At 27.7% G+C, this 25,882-nt stretch overlaps 2 protein-coding genes across 5 annotated transcripts in view; one reads left to right on the forward strand and one right to left on the reverse strand.

Moving 5' to 3' along the window:
* The window catches only part of LOC129980828 (zinc finger CCCH domain-containing protein 11A-like), a 39,002-nt gene extending 35,675 nt beyond the window's left edge, over positions 1-3,327 (reverse strand). The window contains exons 1-4 of one of the 4 annotated variants that reach the window (XM_056091236.1): positions 3,137-3,327; positions 2,463-2,497; positions 1,437-1,474; positions 179-299 (exon numbers count right to left, since the gene is read on the reverse strand). In XM_056091236.1, the coding sequence (XP_055947211.1) occupies positions 179-238 (60 nt within the window). In that variant the 5' untranslated portion in view covers positions 239-299; positions 1,437-1,474; positions 2,463-2,497; positions 3,137-3,327. Of the gene's footprint in view, positions 1-178; positions 300-1,436; positions 1,933-2,462; positions 2,498-3,136 lie in introns of those variants that run through there. The other 3 variants (XM_056091235.1, XM_056091234.1, XM_056091237.1) reach the window with 3 other exon arrangements.
* Positions 3,328-22,981: 19,654 nt separating this feature from the next.
* The window catches only part of LOC129980980 (syndetin-like), a 67,994-nt gene continuing 65,093 nt past the window's right edge, over positions 22,982-25,882 (forward strand). Inside the window, exon 1 of the mRNA XM_056091542.1 lies at positions 22,982-23,423. Within this exon, the coding sequence (XP_055947517.1) occupies positions 23,379-23,423 (45 nt within the window). The 5' untranslated portion in view covers positions 22,982-23,378. The remainder of the gene's footprint in view (positions 23,424-25,882) is intronic.

Genomic DNA, 25,882 nt, shown 5'->3' on the forward strand with positions numbered 1-25,882 from the left:
CCCTATACTTTCCCAGTTTTATGAATTTTTTTGAATTTCCCAACATTTTTTTCCAGTTTAATCTGTTGATTTTGAAATTCATTGTGCTTTTACAGTTTTCCAAGTAACATGGCAGCCCTGCAGAATTTAGGATTTAAAAATGAACATTTCATTAAAAACAAACAAAATCAAATCATACTTTTGCACAAGACGAATAAAAATAGAAGTAGCAATCTTGCAGACTGCTCTGGGTAGCCATCTTGCTTATTTTTCTTTTCTTCGCAATTTTCTTACAGCTCTCTATTCTTCTCTTTATTCACCTAAAATATTTATTTACAATTTAGTAATGCAAAAATTTACAAATTGATCACACAAATACATATTAGTAATTTACAAATAGTTTTAAAAGTCAGATAAATATACCAAAACCAATTTAAAGCATTTCAGTTCTAACAACTCTAATAATATACATACGAAAACAAAAATAAACCTATTCAAATGAATTGTTAAAAATCATTTTCAATATAATTCATATGTTCCTAAGGTAAATACAGCGCTACTTAAGTACTTGTTATAATCCACTCAGAAACAATTGGCAAAATCCAAAATTGAAGCAATGATATCTATGTACATACAAATCTGATCGATTTACTCAACATAATCCAAAATAATACCAAAAAAATTTTATAGAGTATATATATAATAATTGTTTCATAATAAAAAATGTTAAATGTGTTTAATATTAAAAACAATAAATTAATTTAAAAAATTAATGCAACAAATTAATGAACATTTAACATTGCAATTACATTTTTTATATTAATCTGAAGACTCTTGGCATATGGAAAATGCTGAGTAGAAAAGATATAAGTGCATGTATTATAATTTAAGAAGGGAATCAGAAGTCTAATAAGTTCAAATAGCAGATAGAAATTAGTCATTTTCTTTCTTTTTTTTCCACTAATGTTATTGCAGAATTCTAACAGGAGTTGCCAATGATACATGCTTAAAAAAAGAGGGGGGGGGCTTTATAGATTTGCCATCAAAGGTTAGAACTAATTTTATAACACAATGAAAGTAAATAAATAAAATTTGAAATTCGAAGATTGTTTCTCGGTTAATACTTTTTCAAATCAGCTTAACCTTGCAGCGATTATAACGCATATCAGTAGACATGGGTTGTTAGGTATTTATGTAGTAGATGTATATAATTTCTCAGATGACTGACAAATTACAATGTAGAATTAGAAAACAATTAAAATGCATTATGGGCCATCACAAGACATCATATTGAAGTTAATTTTTGTCAAGATAATAAATGAATTACTTAATTTCATAGAATGTACATATATAAATATAAAAATTTACAATCAATTAAAAAGCGTAATTATTAAAGGATGAAATTTGCTTTATTTCTATTCTTACCAGAGATAAAAGAGAAAATGAGTTATACTCGCCTCTTCAAAATCTTTTTCTTTTAAATTTTTATTTCTGGCTGTAGAAATACGATTCAGTAATGTAGCACATCATCTGATACAAATAGACTATTTTTTAGATTTTTTAAGACTTTTATTTTATATTTTAATTATTTTTTTATTTAAAAAATTGTGTCAAAACATTGATAGATATTGTTTCAATACAATCTGGAAAAGACCAGGAGAAATTCTGCAAAGGGTTTTTCTTTACAGGCAGTTCCACTCCATGAACATTCAGTTTGTTGAGGAAGCCATTTTTATGGAACAAAGAAATGAAATAGAAAAATTAATTTTAAGTAAGAATATTTAACACAACAAAAAGACATTATATTATATATATATTCATGCAAAAGAAATTGAATCAAGTACAATATATTATATTGTATCAGAATAATTAAGGTCTAATACTTAATTATTAAACATATAATAATTATAGTATTATTCAATAAAGTTTTTCTTCCACACATTTAAAATTTTTACAAGCAATCAAGAATAGTTAAATTAAGAATGTTTTTTTTTGTTTTTTTTTTTTTTTTAACAAATTTTGCAAGTCAAGATCATTGTTAAGCATTATATTGCGAGGGAAAATGACTTATAGTTACACCCAACTTTTTTATCAATAAAAATTAAATTATATAGTTTTGATTTTTAATTACTACAAACAAAACCTTGCAAATAATTTAAAAAGTAAATTAGTCACAAATTGCTTCAACCTTTGTATCGAATAAAAATTAAAAAGTAGAAGTTATAAGAGTAAAATCACTTCAAATATGAACTTTTATAAGGAAATTCTGTATTTATAAAGAAATAAAATATTATATATATATTACATTATCACTTCAATTATTTTTTTTAATTCTAAGATTTCACAAGAATTAATATTTAAAATAAGGATAAATAAATAAGCACACATTACTTTAATTGTCAAAATCAATTTCTTTTCGCAAAAATAATTTTAATGGAAACATAAAAATGAAGTGAAATATAATGTTTGGAACAACAAATTACCTGAGTAGCACAAAGATTTTCCAGGTCCAACAAAGCTACACATATGTAAGAAAAAAAAATCTCAATTCCATAGACAAATAATAAAATAATTTAAAATCAAATATCCAGTACTAAATACTGAATCTAATTATACAATTTATACTATTCTAAATGTCCTTGCTCTTAAAATTCCAAACTTTTAAATGCATTTTTAAATTAAAAATGTCTAAGAAGTTTCCTCCATTATTTCTATATACCTTAATAATACAGACTATTCTATATATCTTAACAACAGACAGATTTCATAACTATATAAAATTTTAAATTGATATCAAATACATTTTAAGAATAAAAGAAATAATAAGGAGGGGGCAACTTTTCAAGAAATATTCTCAGAAAGAACCAAATTTGGTATACATTTTATATTCAGTTCATTAGATTGCTAAGTAATTTATTTCAAGATACATCAAGTTAATAATCTAAATGCCATGTAAATGAATATAAGAAAACAGTTTATATAATGAGTAGTGAAAGAAGTATCGATGATACACAACTACTATTTTTTTGAACTTTTAATTAAATAGCATGAAAATTTCCAAGTTAAATTACACTATATTTAAAAAAATATATTTCTGAAATAAAAATAAAATCCGATTCCTACAAGGACGTTTAATCTATAATTCAGCAAGTCTTACCTCTAATTGATCGTGTTCAAAGCACGCAAATAATAAAAGTATTCAAATTATTTTTGTAAGAAACAGGCACTTTTGAACAATACAGTTAAATCATATCAAATAAAGAACATCAAGAGGAAAACTTTTTTTTTTTTTTTTTAACTAAGCGAAGAAACGTATATTCAACATAAAACACTTGCAACTTTCACGACGTTATATCTGACCGATATCGTTGCCATTTGATTGAAAATTTAGCTCTGATTATTCCATTGGCTGACGTAACTCTCTACGTCATATTCGAGCTGTTGCTCCTTGCTTTGCTCAGTTGACAGATTAGCAAAGTGGATAAGTGTTTTTAGTGAGAGAACTAGAATATACTTGAATTGATTATGATGAAAAATGGTCATAATAATCTAATAATTACAAAAATTTACGAAACAGGTATCCAGACAAAAAAAAAAAACGATTGATCTTGTGATAAAAGCAAAGTTTCTCCTGCAATATATTGTAAATATATATAATTTGGATTTGGCATCAGTAATCAATGTTGCTGGGTACTTTTTATTGGGTAGAGTTAACCGGAGGACGTATTGGAGGATCAAGCTAAGTTCCAATTAGTGCCTGTAGACGGCGCCAGCAGTCTACAGCCATCTATAGGCGCTAACAAGAACTATCCCAATTGCAAGATTAGCTATAATAGGGGTTATAAGATTTGGCAAATAAGCACATTTGTGGCGAATTATGCCAATCTTTTTCATTTCCTATTACGCGATTTTGTTTTTTATTTTATTCCGCCAAAACTTGGAATCGTCAAACTGTTTCGTTTCTTTTACTCTTTCTGAAACTTTACTCGTTTCTTTCAAATTCTTTCAGAAATTCATCATAATTTTTTTTTATTTTAAATTGATTTTGATGTAAATAAATTCTTTATTATTATTAAAATGTATTTATTTATTAAGAATTTTTTAAGTCATTTGTTAAAAATTATTATTTATTAAATAACATATTGAAAATATAAATGTATTTATTTATTATTTTTTATTTTATTATTGTATAATTATTTTTCATTTGAAAGAAAACGTCACCAACAGTCGAAAATAATAGAAATATTTTCATGCGAAATTTGAATAAATAAATGTTATGTTATTGCGATTCGAAATAACATTTGACTGCAAGGACTCTCCATATAATATATATATATAAATTTTTTACTATATGCAAATTTTTTTTCTAATAAAAGAGAGCGTGCGCTTGTGTATGCAGAGAAGAATAAATATGTTTTTTAGGGTAGGAAAGTGTAATGTTTGGTAGAGCAATTTTTTAATTTTTATTATTTAAAAACAGCGAAAAAGTTTGAAGTTTTTCTGCAATAACTTTCGAAAATGTTTCCAAATTAAAAAAAAAAGATTTTAATTCATCTTTAAAATAAAAGTATATTTAGACATATATCTTTTTAATTATAAAATCTTATGATAGTCTTTATTTTAACAAATTTTTAAATTTTGGATTTTTAGCAATATCGTAAATGAAAAACAAATCATTTTCATTTTTCAATCAAAGCTGAACGATTTTTCTTTGTTAAAAAATATGAGATAAAATTATTCATACTTTTAATATAATAAAATTTATAGGCTGGCATGCCATCAATAAATTGCATCTTTCGAGGCAGGTTGTTGGACTTAGAGCTTAATAAAATTTATTGGCTGGCAATTAGCTATTTCTTAGATAGCAATATTAAGAAATCTTGTTTCAAAAATTAAATTAAAATTTCAATAAAAAATTAACAAAATTCCAGCATTTTCTTTATAACTTCGAAACATATCACTGACCAAAAACATTTTAAATTTTTAAAAAATTAGTTTTTCAGTTATCTTTTTTTTTTTTTTTTAATTCCATTCAATATTTTTCTTTTTTGATCTTAGTATTCTTCAAAATACTTTTAAACTTATTTTTCAAAAATATTTTTCATTGGTTTAGTAAACTATACTTCTATATGAGCACATTGCAGTGATATTCAATACAATTTTATGCGCATATTATTGTCATTTTAATTTTTTAAAGATAATATAAAACTAAACAATTAAAATCTACAATCTTGGCTTTCTATAATATTTTGGATGAAGATTCAGATCTACTTTATTATTTTCATTTCTATTATTTATTTTTTATTTATTTTATTTCATTTATTTTAGGTTAACATAAAATTAAAAATTAGGTATAACTGGAGCATCATCTTTTTTTTTTTTTCCTAATAAAATGCAGTTGATTTTTTTATTTGACCAGCTTTTTATGGCTTTTTTCTATCATTTAATGAAAAGCAATTTTAAAAATTAACTTTCTATTAGTTTTAATATATTTACTTCTTAGCTCAATCATTAAATAAGTCCTCTATCAACTGCAAGATAATTCTTTTCGAAGGTTATGTTAATTATTTATATATTATAGTTTGCTTAAACAGTAATTCTCCTAAAAAACTAAGAATTAAAGAATAATTAAACTAAAATTAAGTATTAAAAAAAATTCTCATAAACAGTATTTTTTATAATAATTTACAACTATATATAATTTGTTATTTTTTTGCAATTCATGCATTAATTTAACAAAAATTAAATTTATTGCAAATACTTTAATTGACATAATTAAAGTAATACTAAATGTATGATGGACAGACCAGCTGGTCACCGAAAGCAGCTGGTACATCCCTAATTATTTCGATTTCGTTTCCAAAGTATATATCTAACAATAATCATCCTTATAATGTAAATGTGTTTTCAATGTGAAACAAAACAGTCTACTTATCATTGGGGAACGTGGTGTTTATATATTAAATAGTCAGCTAACATTAGAGCTCATGTTTCTTCTTCGGCTCTAGCTATGTCATACATGGAATACCTGCTTAATTATGCACCGACTCCTCTTAAAATCTAAAATTACTATTTATTGACTGATTCTCTATTTAGCATTTATGTTCAGCAGCCGGGTATGCGCCTATATTGTTATATTAATGTTGAGTGTGTAGCATGGACCTTTAATTGTTCTATAAATTTCTACATATCTTTTCTGATCAACTACTATTCTTTGAATAATCTGCTTTTATTCTCTGAAAATGTAATGAACTTGTTTGTAGATTATTTGATGAAAATAAGCTGGAATGTATAAACCCCTTCAAACCCATAATGGGATTTATGATATTTGATTTTATCAAGTAAATTCTTCCAATCAGACTTCAAATCTTAAGAAATAAAAAATTCAATTAAATTTGCATCAAAAACTATTGTTATGACTTTTACAAACGCTATCAATAGAAGGATATTGGAAAACCTATCAGGAAAAATGATAGAAAAAAAAAACCATGAAGGAGCCCGAAGTGGAGCAGTTCTCTTAGTTTTCGGAAAGGGGATATCCTACAATGGCAAATTTTCAGGCACTGTGTTTTAATTTTGTTCAATTAAATCCTATTACTCCTTCCAATGATTAATACATTAATCTTATCCGGTATCAATGACATCATGTAATTTGATCTTGACCACTTGTTATCTGCTAGGAGAGAACAGATTAAGGAAAAAAATGTCTTTGACGGCAGATCAAAGAGATCCTTATATTTTCTATAGACTACTTATATTCTCTTTTCAAATTTATCATAGAAATTTTACAAAATATAAATATTAAGGTGATTCGAACCTTTAATTCGAAATATCGTAGTATAATAATATTTTAGGTTTCATTTTAATCTATCTTTATATTGTTCTTTTTCCTTAATTACAACAGCAATAAAGTAAATAAAAATGGTGTTTAATATCGACAATATCAAACACATTCTTGAGTATAAGACCAAGAATTAAGCAGGATCGGTCTTTAGTCGATTGCTTCCAATTGGGCGACGTTCATAAGGTCTCTTTCTTATTTCCTGCATACAGGGTTAATTTTTCTTCCGCCTTGCCATGGACCTTAACAAACATAAAAGAATCCTAGTAGTCTTTTTACGAAGGGTATTGTATGTTCGTAACATAAAATTTACAGCTACTTTGTCTATTTAGTAGGGGAAAAAAAGGGGGGTCACGAGAAGGGTATTGGGACCAGACATTTCCGTACGAGTTAAACGTCCAATAAATCATTCTTGCTCATTGAAGAAAGGGCTAGAGAGTGATTAGTCTTTGCTAAAAACGCATAAGCCTGCTGGCAAGAATGTTTAGTGAGAAAATGTATTGGTATTTTAACTAAATTTTGATACTTAAACATAAGGAAAAAGCTTCTGTCTGTCTGTACATGTGTTGACTTTACAAACCAGTCTTTTTGACATGTATCAATCAAATTTGGCAAATATTTAGTTTGGTGGGTAAAAATGTGCTTTTCAGAGTGATTAAAAATTTTTTAATTAATTAAAAATTAAGCGAAATATTGGTCTTTATTCGGGATAACTTTTTAAAAGTTTACAGTAGAAAAATAGTTTTTATAGCATTATAAAATTAATATATATATATATATATATATATATATATATATATATATATATATATATATATATATATATATATATATATATATATATATATATATATATATATATATATATATATATATATATCCTTTTAATGATACCAAATTTGTTTATCATACAATTTTTTTTACAATATTTAATAAATTTTTTGAAATATATTTTAAACGTATTTTGCAACAATATATATTTCACTGTTGAAAAAAAAAAGCTCAAAGCCGTTTTCAATGTTACTACTAATTTTGTATCAGCTTTTTTTTTTTTTTTTTCTGTTTCCATCATTGTTACCAGTTTTTTGTCTATCATTGTTTCTATCTTTTTTTAGAATTTACAATTTAGAAGAATTCAGAAAGTTAAAACTCTTCAGCAACGGAAATTATTAACTTCTAGTCCACTTAACATGCTATTTACTAATGGATCTGTGGCGAAACTTTTCATGAGCAGAAAATAAAAATTTCAAGGCATTTCTTCTTTAAAAAATAATTAGCATTTTATGCATTGGATTCTGGTTCATTATAAAAGTGGTGTTTTCTATAAAATTTGAATAAAGGAATTTTTAAATAAAAGCCTTTTAACTAGGTAATGTGAATTTATGAAATTATTATACTGCACTGAATTTATTCAAAAACAAGATATTTGTTCTTAATTCGAATTCTCCTGTAATCCTGAAAGTTTATTTTTAAGAATTTTATTTTAACTTTTGCAAGCTCAAATGCTCACAAAAATAAGTTTTTTTTTTTTTTTAATTTTTAAAACTTTTTTTTATTATCGTAGATATGGATATTCTATCAACATTTTTATTTATTAATCACCATTTTAACAAGACGCATTTATCCATATGTCATTAATGGGAACATTTGGAATAATATAGTTTTTTTTCGTGAAATAATTTGCAGAAGGGGAAAAAATCCCAATCCGATTTCTTTTTTGAATGAAAATATGATAGTTGAATGCTTTGTGAGGAAATTGAAGAATGCCTTTGGAAATAAAATAAAATTAAAAATAAAAATAAAACCATGAAAATTTTAAATTTCTGGCTTGTGGTAACAGATAAGACGCATTTCAAATTTATATATTCATCTACGGATTCTCTTGACAGTTTCAGTTTCTTTAGCATTTATAGAAAGAAAGTTTTCCAACTTGAAATTAATTACGATCATTAAATCATTAATTATAAAACATACGATCATTAAATCATTAATTATAAAACAAACTTACGATCATTAAATCATTAATTATAAAACAAACTTACGATCATTAATTCAGCAAGGACGCTTAAATTGTTGGGCAGATATATCGATTGGATCTGAAATCAACTGGATTTCGGATTTATATAAAAAGTTCGCAAAAGGAAATAAAAACAAGAAAAATTGCTCCCTAATAATAAACGACAATAATGATCTATGAATTTTCAATTATTTTTTTATATAAGTCCTAAAAATTATTTATTTCTGACAATGTTCTTGCATTTCAATTTTCTTTTTGTACCAAATAAAGAATTTTCATAAATCTTTGTTAAGTCACTGAAATAAATAGTATAGTGACCTATTTACTTATTACAAATAGTATTTTGTCCATTTGTTGGCTAGCTTATGTGTATTCATGAATTAAAAATTAAAGCATATGTTTTAAATTATATATAAATTTACGAGTATGTTTGGTTTATTAATCCGTGTGAAAAACACGTTTTAATCATTTTCTATTTAGCATTAATTTCTATTTGTGATTTCCATTCTATTGCTGAGTTATATCTATAGCAACATTTTATTTAATACTAGTCACCTAATAACTGGCTAGCCAACGTTAATGACCGCTAAAATTTTCAATTAAATACTTTACATAACTGGGTCTTAATAGCTTCTTAAGCAAATTATTTATAAGCTTCAAATTTTGATAGATAGTCTATAATAAATATTATATTAGAAGACTTCTATGATTCTATTCATTTTACTATGCATTTTCCTTATTTTCTGCCAAAGCCACTAACCATCGTGGATGCACTTTGATATTTTTAGTCTTTTAACAATACAATCTAATTTCTAACCTAGAGCAAAACAAAAATTGGCATTTTTCTTCATATTAAAAATATTTTAAATGTAAATTTTTCAGAATTTTTTTTTTTTTTTTTTGCAGAATTAGATAATTATATTGCTTATTTTCCTGAGATCAGCTTTGCCAGTCATAATTTTTTTAAAGGGCAGAATAATAATTCGCACAGTAAAACGAAAACTGAACATTTTTTTGCAAATTTAATAATAACTTTGGTGTTCATCAAGAATTCTTATGCTTTTGTATAATTATTCTTGATACGCTTACTATTTGCTCAGAATTCTTAAGATTTTTGCAGGAAAATGTGCCTAAAATATTTTTAGAAAATTGATTAAATATGAAAAAAATATTTATACTGCAAAAAATTACAATCATTGAAAAAAAAATTTCTGAATATATAAAAATAACATTTATACTGTAATATTTTCGAAAGTTATCGAGGGGAAAAAACATCAAGAACTTGCTTAATTTTTAATTAATTAAAATTCTAAATGAAATTTTAAAAAATTGCTCCGAAGTGCACGTTTCATCCGCCCAACATAGTAAGTTTGGTAGCTATATGTCTTACGGTTTGATTAATAGAGCGTCAACGCCCATATATACAGACACGCAAACACATATTGATCTTTATTATTAGTAGAGATCGCTCTACTAATAATACGCTTTATTATTAGTAGATAATGCATTTCATGTTTGTAAAGATGAAGTTTTGTTATGGAATTTTTATTCACCCTCTCAAGTGACACAGTTCAAAATTGCACTACACGTTTGTATTCTCTATGACTATACATAATTTTGCTAGAAATTAACTTGTCAATTTACTTAATTTTTAATTTCACATGAGTAGTGTCATCCGGTACTGAATATGAGAAAAAAAAACAATTTATTTTTAAATTACATAATGCATATAATCTGCACTAATTATAAAGATAAATTTGTGTGTGTTTGTATTGGTACTGTACAGGGAAAATCGTTTGATCTATAACAACCAAATTTTGCACATATATTCAGTGCGGAAATTTGAAATTTCGGTGGGATTTTTTGAATTTTCAGTTAATTAAAATTTGTGAAATTTTGGTGTTTTTGAAATAATTTCTGAAAATATTATAGCAGAAAAACAATTTGTACAGCATCTTAAAATTCAAAACATTATCTTTTTAATGATGAAAATTTTTTTGCCATATAATTTTTTTTTATTTTTTTAAAAGTTTTTAAGTTTATTTTACAACATTGTATTTTATTACTGAAGAGAAACTGAAACCATTTACATTGTTGCTCCTAATACCTCATCTTAGCCTTTTCCCACTGATATGAAGGTTTGGTTTATTTTCCCATGTTGAGTTGACTTAAATATGAGGCATGCTTTTAATAATTTTTCTATGTATATTTTGTTACATTATATAAAAAAAAAGTTCGCCCTTTTGTGACCAAAACTGAGTGAATTATGACAATTTGAATGTCACTGTTTTATAAAAATGCGGAACTCCATTGACTGCCTCGAAGATACAAAATCAGTGCCCTGAGTTTCCCCAAGATTGATCAATCTAAAATAATTACATTTTTTATTGTCCTAAAATAAGGATATTCAAGGCTTTATAACTCGGTCAGATTTGCCGCAAAGATGGAAACGTTAGACGGTCAAGATTATTTTACTGAATAGGATCCCTAGGTCTGAAGGATCGTATAAAATTTAGACTTCATAATCGTTTACAGAAGTACTTTTTTAAATGAAATAAAATAAAATATTACGTCATTTAAATCTTTTAGAAAGCAAAATTAAAAATAAAATTTCATGACGAGGCCAAAGAAAATATTATTGAATTATGTTTTTATTTAATTCATAAAATATGTAAATATTCTGTAATACAAATTAGATATTAATTCTGAACTCATATATTTTTTAAAGACGTGTTTGGTTTTTAAAAAATGTAATTATTGAAGTTTTATCAATTCCGGCTTCAAATTCAAGTTTACATTTTACGAGAGCTCATAGAAAATTAGAGAAAGGCATCGAAGAACAAACAGAATAAGGAAAGGCTTCAATAATAGTATCGGTGATATGTTTATAAAAATTTGAAGCTTAAAAACATTTTGCTTGAGAATCTATTAAGAGAGTTACATAAAATATTTAAAAATGTTAATTCTAGGCAAACCAGCTAGTTGCCAAAGGGGAATAGTAACAATAATTTAAAAATTTAAAAAAAATAAATTAAAATTTTTTAAAATCTACTTTTAATTCACTAATTAGAATATCTTTTAAAAAGTGTTTTTTTTACAAAAGTTATTTTATATAACTAGTAAAAATGGTCTAGAAATAAGTATTATAGAAAATAGTTTCAGATTGGGCCTCGCGTTTTCTAAGACAAACCCTGTAACAAAGGTACTAGAAAGTATTATTATAAAATATTCTTTAAAATATTTTCAAATATTTAATTAAAATATGAAAAGAAATTACACAGAAATAAAATTGATATCACTGAATAATTAATATTTTGAATTTTAAAATGGCATAAGAATGACTTCTATGCAACAATACGCTCCGAAGTTATTGAGACGAAGGATTAAAACGTCAATAAATTTTTAAAGAAAAAAACCTATTTGCAATTTTAAAAACTTTTCTTAGTGAACATTTATTATTCAAATTACGAACCAACTTTCGGTCGAACGGTCTAGCCTTCAGAAATCTCGAATATGTTTTTGCCTTATAAATGTTCTAACTTAATTCAGAGACAACATCCAATCTATAAATTTAATCCTGTTAAAATTTTTGTAAATAATGCAACATCCTTTTCAGAAAAATTAGACATATCAATCGAATGAAAAATTGAGCCCAATAAAAAAAATAATAAAAGAATAAACAAAAATCGATATTTTAACTTGAATTTATTTTTGCAAACGATTGCCTTTATTTGAGAAGCTACTTTTAAGCGATTTCTTTCTTTGATGAATACAATACCAAACAAGAAAGGGGAAAATATAAAACTCATGTTATTAAAATTTTTTGGTTAAAAATCTTCATTATTAAGCAGATTAATAAAAATAATAAAAATTTTGCTATATGCTGCCTTCCAAATAGCTCTTCTCGGTCCTTTTTAATGAATATTAAATCAACAGAATAACGTTAGAGTAAGATGCTGATACCCGTTCGTAATTTCAGTCTTACTGAAGAATAATATAATTATTAATGTGTTTATCTATATGTTAACATGAGTTACAAGACAGACTGCCGCCCCAAAGCTTAACATTTAGCAAACGTGATTTAGAGGATAAAAATGTGTACTTTTAGGCAATTTATCAAAATTTACAACTATAATTTTAATTAATCTCTCTCTCTCTATATATATATATATTTATTTATACATACTATATATTGGGATAAAACTCATTCGACATGGTTGTATAAAAAGTGGTTTTGTCCATTATTGCTATCAAAACATTAACTATATTAAAATGCAGCTCAAAACAGCGAACTCAAAAACTGACTAAAATACAACGATAAAAAAGTATTAAATAAGAAATAAATCGTAATAATAATTCCAATATTCTTTATCAAGTGTTTGTAATATTTATATGCTACAAGGGAAAAATAGATTCAGTTTTATCAACTTTACTTAAAAATCATCCGTTCAAAATGGATATTCACAGACCAATGCGAATGTCAAATACTTTGTTATATCATTTGTGTAAACAAATAACTGTCTGTTTAATTATTCCTTAATTTGTCTTTTTTTTTAATTCAATAAAAAATTTATTCATTTGCCTTTATAAAATGAAGGTATTTGTTTGAAGGAAATTAGATCATGAGTTCACTGAATTTTCCCATCTCCAGGCATGGGTTAAAGTGTAATTATCAAGTTTCGCGTGGGAAAAATGTTGATTATCCCTTAAAAAAGAATCATTATCCATCAATCACTCACATTATAAGAATGAGAAATATGCATTCCTTACAGCTTTTCTAACTGTTTACCAAGTTTTCTCTAAAAGGTAATTAAATTCCGTTAATCCTGCAACTTTAGCACATATGATACTAGATAAGAGCGCATCTGTTTACCACCATCCGGTGGTTTTGTTGCCGTAAGCAAATTGGGGTAGCTTTTCAAAAGCAGCAGAGATAGATAAGTAGATGGAAGTGGAAAAATCAATTACAGAACTGTCATAAGTATCTATTTTTCTTTCTTTATGCTCATAAAAGCATCGGTTACTGCGCTATCTAAGAAATACTTTTCTGCAAATAAGCTTTCTTTGAGAAACTACATTTAAGCAATTTTATTTTGATGATTAAAATGCTAAAGAAAAAAGAGAAAAATATCAAAATAATGTTTATTAAAATTAATTGATAAAAAAACCTTCACTTTTAAATAGAATAGTAGATAAATAAAAATTTTACAAGATGCTGCATTCCGGTGGATATCAAATCAAAGAATAACATTAGGTCAATATACAGATATGCAATTGTAATTTCAATCTTAATGAAGAAATATATAGTTGTTCATATATTTATCTATACTTTAACATGAATTATAAGACAGACTGCCGACTCCAGAAACTGAAAATCTGTCAAACATGCTTTAAAAGATGAAAGCGTGTGCTTTGATGCAATGCATCAAAATTTCCAGTTAAAATTTTAACTAAACAAAATGTTGATGTTTTCCTCTTATAATTCCCAAATATATTATTGTACAAAAATAATACTAACACCATTTTCCAAACTTAATATCAAAATCCTTTTATTGATATCAATTTCATTATCATACAATTGTCTTTTTAATATAAATAAACTAAAAAAATATTTTAGAATGTATTTCTACAATAATTTTTATTATTGTAATAAAATTCATTTCATTCCCAAGACTATCAAAATTTAACTAATCAAGTAAAGATGAATTTATTCTTTTGTCATTAATTTAAACTTGTTTTTTCTGTCACTCAACATTACGCGTTTGTTTGTATGCAATATAGTGATTAAAAAAAAAGCAGTATGACAGCAGTATTATTTGATAACAATAATCTTTGGAAAAAAAAATGGAATATTATGTTTGCAGTAGTAGCTGAAAAATCTACAAACGAGGTAAACAATTCCTTATGACATCTTGAAACAACACAATTTCTCGTACCCTTCAAGATATTTTATTTGTTCAATAAAAATGCTTAGGTAAATGAACACAGCCATATTCGAAATTTTGTTAAAATACCATTTTATCATTCAGATTTAGTATTTAAAACTTCAAAAAATACATTTGGAAATTATGAAATTTTCTTCTGAAGCATTAACCAAGGTTTCTTTTATTCGCAAAATAATTATTTTTCTTCAAAAGTAAAATTTTCTTTTAGTGCGAGTTGATTAGTGATGGCATTCAGGTATCTAATTTTAAGGATAAATATCCACGATGGTTATTTATTTTTCAATTAATTGTATTCATATAAAAAAAACTGTATGATCTTATATGCTAATGTTATAAAGAGGCAGAAAAAGTATAAATATAAAAGATAGAAAGGGAGGGAAGCATATAATTTTTTTTATTTCATAAAATTTTTAAAAAATTAATAAAAAAACAAAGAATAACACATCATACATTTAACATACTTAATTTAAATTCTTTTTAGTTACAATGAATAATAATGAGGTAGACGATTTTTTAAAAAGTAATTTTAACTAAATAAAAAAGAAAGATTTTTTTTTTTTTTTTATTTAAAATGATATTGGAAACAAAAGTGAAAGATACTGTTTACAGTTTTTTTTTCTTCCAATTTTCAGGCTGTGGTTTAAGCATTAATAAGAATCATGTTTTAGAGGTAGAATTTGAATTTTGAGAGGAGTTGCATAGATTATCAGCTTTGATACAATACCTTGAGAATATATTATATCATATATTCCAATTGTAAATAATTGTGCTTTCTCTTTGTTCATTAAGTTTTTTTTTTTTTTCTGTCAAGTTATCTTTATCTCTTTAGAAGTTCCCAATTATATGGTACATATCCAAGTTCAACTGCTCTTTCATATGCTAAAAGATTTCTTTTTTCTTCTTTTGTGAATACAATGGCCCAGGAAGTTCTTTCAGTTGCATTTAAAATGTACAAAACTACTTTGATTTTTAAAATACTGGTTTCATACAAACTCCTTCCTCAAAACAATGATCAGAACATATTTTGTGATCCTTCTGACATTATTCATTCTCTGTCCATCCTTTTTTCTATAATGAATAAAATCTGTCTTCAGTTGATTGCCATCTATTTTCTTTTATTGATCCAATTGATATATGTAAGTTAAACCACTGTGGGATGTTTTAGTGGAGAAGGTTGCAAATTGGGATAGTTAAGTTACATCCACACATAAAGAATGAGCGACGACTTTTTTTATATAAAAATAAACATCTTTTTAATTTTTAACGCTAACACATCGACAGACAACAGATTTTGTGAACGACCGGAAATTTTATCTTTTTAATTCGCACAGCTTGCGCGCTTGATCGTAGATAACTGCTTCGTACTTCCGGTGCACAGTTAGGAAAATAGTTTTTCGAATACAGTCATTTTGATGGAAGCAGGATCGCCACAGTACTCCCCCCTCTAGTAGTGCAGCAGGCACTGAAGTTAGAGGTAACGAGTGTTGAAGCGAACTCGTCGGCCAGATCTGGTCACATAAGGTACTGGAGTAGAATTTGTAGGTGACACAGGACTCGATGGAGACAGTTCAGGTACTGGTTTTGGTGAAGTCGGAACTGCAACTGGTGGTGATATTGCTGGTGCAGAGGACTGGTGAGAGTTCTCGAAGAACGCAGGCTTTAAGCGATCAATGTTGATCGTGGACTGTTTGCCGTTCTTTTCAATTGTGAACATTTTATCAGTTCGTTTGAGTACGAGGTATGGTCCATCGTATGGCGCTTGTAAAGGTTTTTTAACAGCATCGTGGCGCACGAACACATGTGAGCAAGTGTCCAGAGCTGGATGAACGAATACTTTCTTGGTGTCATGAGGTGCAGTAGCAACAGGTTTAAGTTGATCCATCAAGGTCCGTAAATTTATTAGGAACTCATGAGGCTCGACGTTAATTGAAGGGGATTCAAAAAATTCTGATGGTAGTTTAAGGGTTGAGCCATAAACTAGTTCGGCCGATGTGCACTGTAGATCTTCTTTTAATGCGGTTCGGAGTCCGAGCAAAACCAAAGGAATTGATTCGGTCCATTTCGTAGATGCATGACATCGGAGGCTTTGTTTAAGAGATCGATGGAATCGCTCGACTATTCCATTGCTTTTTGGGTGGTATGGGGTCGTTCGGATCTTTTGGACACCCAAGAGTTTGCTGAGCAAAGAAAACAAGTTGCTTTGGAATTGTCGTCCTTGATCTGTCGTGATTATTGAAGGCAAACCGAAGCGTGAGATCCAATGAGTTATGAATGCACGCGCAACAGTTTCAGCAGAAATATCAGGAATGGGAATTGCCTCAGGCCATCGTGTGAAACGATCTATGCAGGTAAGTAGGTATCCGCAATTGTTTGAAGGTGGAAGAGGTCCTACGAGATCTAGATGAACATGATCGAATCTGGCTGCAGGTAATTGAAAAGATTTAAGAGGACTATTGGTGTGTCTAGCTATTTTAGATTTTTGGCAATCTAGACATGAACGGGTGAAATTTGAAATGTCCTTTTGCATGGACGGCCAAAAGAATCTCTCTGAAATCAAATGTTTAGTGGCACGGATACCTGGGTGGGAAATATTGTGCAAAAATAGAAAAACTTTCTTTCGGAAAATTTCTGGGACGTAAGGTCTAATTTTGTTTTGCTTGACATCACAGTAAAGTTTAGATGAATTGGGGTCGGTTGAGAGAGGTTTTAAACAAAGTGACAGTTCATTCTTTGCCAAAATAGTCTGAAGTTCTTCATCAGATGCTTGTGCTTCCGCCATGGCAGAAAAGTCTATTTTTGGTAACTGTATTTCATTAATACGAGATAAGGTATCAGCTACAACGTTTTTTGAGCCCGATACGTGCCTGATGTCGGTGCTGAATTGTGCAATGAAATCAAGGTATCTTAGTTGTCTTGGAGAAGAAGAGTCAGATTTTTTGGTGAAAGCAAAAGTAAGAGGTCGATGATCTGTAAATATTATGAAATTTTGACCTTCCAACAAGTGTCGAAAATGTTTGATAGTTGCATATATCGCCAAAAGTTCCCTATCATACGTACTGTATTTACGTTCTGAGGGCGTGAGTTTTCGGGAATAAAATGCTAGAGGTTGTTGACCATTAGACGTAGTTGTATGGAGGACAGATCCGATGGCTGAGTCTGAAGCATCAACCATGATAGATAATTGCTGGTTAGGTGAATGGAAGTTCAAAGTAGCTGCATTTGCAATATCAGATTTGCATTTTTCGAAAGCTTCTGTAGTGAGGTCAGTCCAAGGAACAAGTCGCTTATCATTCTTTTTAGAGTTTTTTAAAAGTTCGTGTAGGCTAGCTTGAGTCTGAGCGGCATGAGGCAAAAATCGACGGTAAAAATTGAGCATGGCCAAGAAACTCTTTAGCTCAGATATATTTTGAGGTTTGGGAAAATCAGAAATGGCTTGAACTTTTTCCGGTAAAGGTTTCACGCCTTCAGATGTAATTAGACAACCTAGAAACTTTACCGATTGCTTCCCAAGGACGCATTTTGAAGGGTTTAGTTTCAATCCGTGCTGAGATAATCGTTCAAATACTGTTTTTAAATGTTGTTTGTGCTGTTCTACATTATTTGATGCAATCAGTATGTCATCAAAATAAGGAATGCAGAAATCTAAATTTGACAAAACTTGATGTATATAACGTTGAAAGGTTTGTCCCGCGTTTCTTAAACCAAAGGGCATATAAACATATTCAAAAAGACCATATGGGGTTGTGATTGCTGTTTTTGGAATGTCCGCTGGGTTAATAGGAATTTGATGATAAGCTCGGATCAAATCCAGGGTGGAGAAAATGGTTTTATTGAAAAACATTTGAGTGCAATCTTGAATATGAGGAACTGGGTATCTATCAGGAACGGTAATTGAATTTAAACGACGGTAGTCGCCACACGGTCTCCATTCTCCATTAGACTTTTTCACCATGTGTAGAGGACTTGCCCATGGGCTACTAGAAGGACGGATAATACCTTGAGACATTAAAAATCCAAATTCCTGACGTGCAATTTTTAGCAACTCGGGAGATAAGCGACGAGGTCTCGAAAATACTGGTTGACCAGTTGTTTCAATAAAGTGATGTATTTTAGTTGATACTTTGCTTTTTGTTGGTTGAGATGGATTAGTGAGGTCTTGGAATTGCGATAAAATGTCATAGAATTCTGAATCACCAAGAAAAATGGATATACCAGAAGTTAATGAATCTGTGTTTGTATATTTGCCTTGAGTGGTTAATTTAGTTATGCCATCAATCAAACAACCACTTTTAACATCAACCAAAAGATTATAGTGTTTTAAAAAATCAACACCTATAATTGGTTGGTTCACATTTGCAATTATGAAAGACCAAGTAAAATTTCGCCGTAAATTTAAGTCTAGCGTAAGGCGTTTTTTACCAAAAGTAGCTATTTTTGTGCCATTAGCAGCTAAGAGGAGTAATTCATTAGAGGAATCAGCTTTAGGAGCATAATTGTTTGGTAAAACAGATACGTCTGCGCCTGTATCCACTAAAAATTTCCATTTACTAACTTTATCGGCCAGCATAATTCTATTAACTTTGCGATCGTGGCCAAGGCCAGTGGACGACCGCCGATTTAGTTTCCCGAATTCTTGAAAGAGCAAGGCAAACTACATTTTTTTGCTTTTGTGCCAAAATTTGTATGATAAAAGCAAATGCCATCAGCAGGTTCTTTATATTTTTTTAAGCGATCACGAGAGCAACTACGACTGTTTTTAAAAGGTCGATTTCTATTTCTGCTTTGAGAGCGTGATTGGCGCATTGTTGTAGTAAGCTCGCCAACTAAAGTCGTCAAATGGGCGACTTGTTTTTCAAGTTGGGCTATTTGATTATTCGAAGATTGAGGAGTAACGGAATTAATGTTTGAATGGCCAGCCAAATCATTTATTTTATCTGCAACTGATGCTAAACCAGCTAAATCTTCATTCAAAGCAGTTAAAATAGTTTGTGTGCTGTTTGGCAGTCTTCCGAGCCAAAGAGATTTTAAGAGTGGCTCGCCAACAGTATCGCCCGCCAATGTTTTCATACGAGCTAATAACTGAGATGGTCGTTGGTCGCCAAGTTCTAGGCCTTGTAGCAGCGTACGTATTTTCGAAGCTTCACTTTCTGAATGCAACTCAATTAAACGTTTTTTTAATGTTGGATATTTATCAGTATCAGGAGGTTTCAATATTATATCGCTTACACAATTCAAAATATCAGAATCAACTGCAGAAACAACATGATTAAATTTTGTATCGTCAGCAGTAATTCCCGCCAAGGCGAATTGCGCCTCAAGTTGAACAAACCATAATGCAGGGTTAGCTTTCCAGAAAGGCGGAAGTTTGACGCCAACACGAGAAACTGTTGCGTCGTTGTTGGCGGAATTTGGAGTATCTCCTGGCATGTTTTATTCAAGAAATCAAAGGCACGTTATAAATATAATTTCACAAAACTGCTTTGAAATACGAAAATACAAATAATATACTGATAATCAGAGTAAATAATATGAAAATGCTAATCCAAATTATATAACAGAAGTTCCGATGGAAATTATTTAGGCTGTGAAAATAGAAACAATATTCAACGATACGCTTACCGCCATTAGGAAGAAATGCGCTATGGCGCCATTTAATGCATAAAGAAAACTGGGAAAGTTATCCTTTCACTTTTCGAGTCACCAAATGTGGGATGTTTTAGTGGAGAAGGTTGCAAATTGGGATAGTTAAGTTACATCCACACATAAAGAATGAGCGACGACTTTTTTTATATAAAAATAAACATCTTTTTAATTTTTAACGCTAACACATCGACAGACAACAGATTTTGTGAACGACCGGAAATTTTATCTTTTTAATTCGCACAGCTTGCGCGCTTGATCGTAGATAACTGCTTCGTACTTCCGGTGCACAGTTAGGAAAATAGTTTTTCGAATACAGTCATTTTGATGGAAGCAGGATCGCCACACCACTCAGACAGTTTTAACCTACTTGTGTCAGTAGTTTAAAATTTTTACTGAAGGTGAATTGAATCAATATTAAATTATTTTTGGAAATTAGCCTTTCTTTACGTTTTTGTAATGGGGACAATGGAAGTTGATTTAAAGTCTCCAAGTGACTAAAGTCATATTCTCCAAGTTATTAAATTCCTATTGAACAAATGAATTTGCAGATAATTTGATTCAGAGATTATGATTATTTTTATTATTGATTCTAAATTGTAAATAATTTTTTTCAATTTAACATAAACAGTGTTAAAATTCATTATTCCATTATAATTATTCATTACTTTAAAACAAAAAAAATTATTTTCCCATTTTATTTTTCTAAAACATTTTTTTTTTTTCTTTATCCTCATAGAAATTGCCTTTTTTAATAATTTAGTCAAAACCTTAATTCTAAAAGATAAAGTAGGTATATAAACTATATAAGTTTTAAGGATTTTCATCATCCTTTATAATTTTTTTACACATTATCTCAGAACTATTCATCACTTAGTATTTATCCACTCATTTGAATCAGTTAAAACAATATTAGTGTAGCATTTTTTAAGGTGGAGTAAATGTTTATTTTGTTAATGGTTTGGTTAATTAATATACATTTGTATAATACAATAATGAATGCTTGTGAAGCAAATCATATTTATTTCATGAATTATTATTGAAAATCAAAATGAGAAGAAATTAAGCTTAAAAAAACTAAGAAAAAGAAAAATTTCTTGAGAAAATGTAAGTGTCGAATAAAATATGACTTAAATATTATGCAAAAATTAACAAATGATATTTAACAATTTAATTGAAAATTCTATTGACTAATTTAGAATACACTAATATTTTTATATTAAATTAAAAAATAATTTTTATTTTTTGAGATTAAAAATTACATTCCAAATTTTCTTTAAAAGTTTTAACTTCTGTGCATTATTATAAATATAGAAAATTCAACATTTAGAACAAATTTATCCATGATATTAGAATTTTTAATACAAATTTTCTTTTAAAATATTATTACACCAATCGTATAATTAGAAATAATTTATTCTATTACCTTTTCAAATTTAGTTTGGCTACTTTCAATCAAAATTCTGATTTTTAGCATTAAAAGAAGAATTAAATTGCTGTATGCATAAATAAATGTATTGAAAAAGTACTTTTTAAAATCATGTAATATTAATCAGCTTATGCATATAATTTTTAATTCAATATAAATCTTATTTTAACAAAACAAAAATTAGTTTTTATTAAATAGAAAATATTGAATATTTTGATGATTCCTTTGAGGATTTTTGGTTATCATACTTTCTTAACAGAGAATAAGCCATATTTTATCAAAAACTTAGCTAAAATTATATATATATATATCTTTACAATGCATATTTTTACAAGTATGAATTATTCAATTTGAAAACAAATTTTAAAGAGTTCATCATGCACATTATCAACATTAAAATAAAATAAAAAAAAAAAAAAAAAAAGAATGGACAAAACTGCAAGAAAGAGATTACAGATTTTTACTATTGCAATTTTTAGACCACAAAATATAAATGCTTTATTGCTACTATAAATACTAGCAAATAACAAAATCTTATAAAAAATGTTTTAAATGTTCTATAACACTAATTTATTACTTAATTAGGTAAAAATATATATAATTTTTTAAAAGCATCATTTAAAAATTTTTTAGCTAATTTTTAAAAAACATTTAGCTTTGTACAACAACAAACAAACAAAATATGGGCATTAAAATTAATAGTATAAAAAAAACTAAAATACTTTCCAATGAATACAGCAAATTGCAAGAAATAAAATTAAAACTACATCGAATTTGTATTCCAAATAAAGCATCATTTTTAGCTTCCATTAAGAATTTAAATGAAACTTGTAAATTCATTCCATTACTTTGTGAAAACTTTAAATTTCATTTAACAAACCAATAGAAGATAGAATTTAATTATGAGTTAACATATTAGTTTCTTGCCATTTAATTAATTATAAATAGAAGGCGCCTGTAGAAAATTCAGCTTTCCCAAGTTCCCACTGTACTCAGCCACAGTCAACATTAATTTCTAGTCAAAAATTAGATTCCTAAAACGTAATTATGAGCAAAAATAAATATATTATAACACGGTATTATTCTTTTATTAAAAAAGATCGTGCATAAATAAGGTCTGCCTTCATCATAGATCCAACCGACATTCGTCCACACTCCACCCTATACATTCCAAAAATGCGCTTCATTCTTGGCGGGTAAATAAATTTTCAAATTTTGGCGAAAAAAGCTTTTCCGTAAGCAACCATACATCGATTCCCCCATTTCCATCACTACCGGAATGAAATCCGTCCTCCAGTGCTGCTTCCCCCCACTGCTCCCCCCTTTCAACTTCAAATGGGGGGTTCAAGCGTCCTCCGGTTAACGAGTCTCCTTTTTATTTTCAAGTAGTTGATTTACCCATAAATTATTTGCTTAAGTGTTTGATGGAAAATGTATTCCTTATTTGAAAATATGGCTTAAATTTAAGAGAATCTTTTTTTAAATACTTACAATAATTTATCTGTATTTTAAATATGTGACAGTGAAATGGAATTTACCAAGAAAATAAAATCACTTGTCAATTTAAGACAAGTAAGTTAAAATATTGTACCATTGAGCATATATGCAATTAGATGTACTTGAATATTCTTCAATTTGACTTCTTTCACTCTGAAGTGCCTTGATATTTACTATGCGTTTTTAGAGAAAATTGATATGATATTAATTGCTATCTTACAGTTTATTTTTAGAGAAACAACAAAATAAAATACCCCAAATCTCCATGTTTTTTTTTGTTTTTTTTCCTTATCACTCAGTCTATCAGACTTCTTAAAAGGAAAACACATTTTATCACTTTTATTTTATTGTTAAAAGAGATTGGAAGAAGTATTTAAAATATTGTAAAATGCATTATGAAATTAAACAGTGTATGCTACTTTTGAGCCACTGTAATGTTATGGTATTTGACTATTTCTAAGAAATTGTACTTCCATAGTGACTGAATTTGTCATCAGCAACAAAAACAATAATAAATACAAAGAAAAAGACAAAAATTTGCTGGTATAAAATATTAAAATTGTATCATTCTGGATATATCACTATTCTGGGTCTTAGATAAAATCCTGCACCTTTTTTTCATTTAAATTTAGAGCTATGTTTAGAATTAATTATAGTTGTGTTTTGATAAATAAATATCAATGTCCTAATAGGAATACAGAAACTTATATCCAAAAAAATCATGTTTTATTAGTACTTAGTGCTCTAAATCATATAACTTTGATGAGACTTCACTACCATAAAAAATTATTTTCCATTCAGGAACTCTCCTCAAGATAAAAATTTCTTTACAACTGCATTTCCTTTAAAGAATTTTATGGCTACCTTGAAGCTAATAACATATCTTGGAGGCCATGAGCTTTCATATAAAACAAAAATCAAATCAGAGGCAAGGATTGGATGACTGTTTGTTTATTTGATTGACTTATTTTCCTTATTATTTTAGGTAAAATGAAAAATCACTTATATTTTATTAGATTCAAAAATACCAATTATGATATTCAAGCCAGTTTTGGAGCTTTTGAAATGAGGGCATCCAAGAGAGGTTTTTGTAAAATTTTCAAATAGTAAAGCATTAAAAAATTCTCTTTATAACACATCAGAAGTAAGAAGAGTAAGATAAATTCCATTTAGTCTGACCATTTCTAAACACCTCTATTCTTTTCTATTAAAACAGTTGATCTGAAAAATTCAATTAGAGCATTGCATTGTTCTTATTGTCAATTTCTGGTAGGTTTACCAATTTTATGGTGGTAGTCGTCCTGGATTGCTTTAGCACTTAGCTTTATAAGATTACAAATAAAATGTTCTAAACTGTTAAATATGGCGAGTTAGAAGAGCAGGAGGAAATTTTACTCTCCATCCCAGCCATATTGAATTTCATTTGTTGCCATGTATATAAAAATCAAATACAAAATTTTTCTTTATATATATATCATTGCTATCTTTATATATATATATATATATGTTAATGTTAATGTATTTTCAAAAATGATATATCCATCCAAATTAAGCAGTAATTTGTGAATTAACTACTAATTAGAAATGTTGAAAAAGAAGCCAGATATTTATTGTTATCTTAATGTGACTTAATTTTTTGGTAATATTTTTTTTTTTATTTCTATGATCATTTTAATGTTTTTGTCAAAACCAAATTTGTTTTACAATAGAAGATATACTAGAATGCTTCTGTAGTATTGTGGGAAGAAATATTAAAATTTTTATGTATTTGCAGAATTGACTATTAAAATTTCAGAAATATGCATTTAGAATTAATTATTTTTTAAAAATTCAATAAAAAGAATGCATTATTGTAAAACTGAAAACATCCTGTACGTAGAAAATACACGTATTCATGTATGTGTAAATGTAAAAAGTTTTGTTTGTTTAAGATGCTTAAAAAGTGCCTAATTTTTACAGCAATTTCTCATTATATACCCTAGAGTATCATAGTAAAAATGTTGTCAACAATCTTCATTTTCTTTATTATCATCATAATTTACCAGCAATATTTTAGATTTTTTTATAACATTAGTCTCTGTGATTTCATTACAATTAGGGGAGTCAATCATATTATTACTGCATATAGTGGTTGCACAAAGAAAAAGTGTGAATCAATATTTAAAATTCTTTCCAGCACAGAAATTACCTTTTAAAGGCAAATGACCTCTTTTATATCTATTTCAGGCATGAAATATAAAAGAAGTTGCTTCAATAACTGTAGAACATCTTTTACTTGCATTTCATTAGTTTTATTTCACAAAGATTTGAAACAATTGTCAAGTTTTCCAGTTGGTGCTTCTTTAGATTCATTGCTTAGATTCATGTTGAAATTCTATGTTACCTTTTAAACATTTGAAGCTCGTTAGTTTTTAGCAGTCCATATCTTCTTTTTTTTTTTTTTTAGAAGTTAACAAAAAAATCTTTTACATCTTTTTGCTATTTTTATAAGCATGGGCCCACTTACATTATATTTGATACACAGAATGTTAAAA

Source organism: Argiope bruennichi, chromosome 8, assembly GCF_947563725.1.
Source record: "Argiope bruennichi chromosome 8, qqArgBrue1.1, whole genome shotgun sequence".
NCBI lineage: Eukaryota > Metazoa > Arthropoda > Arachnida > Araneae > Araneidae > Argiope > Argiope bruennichi.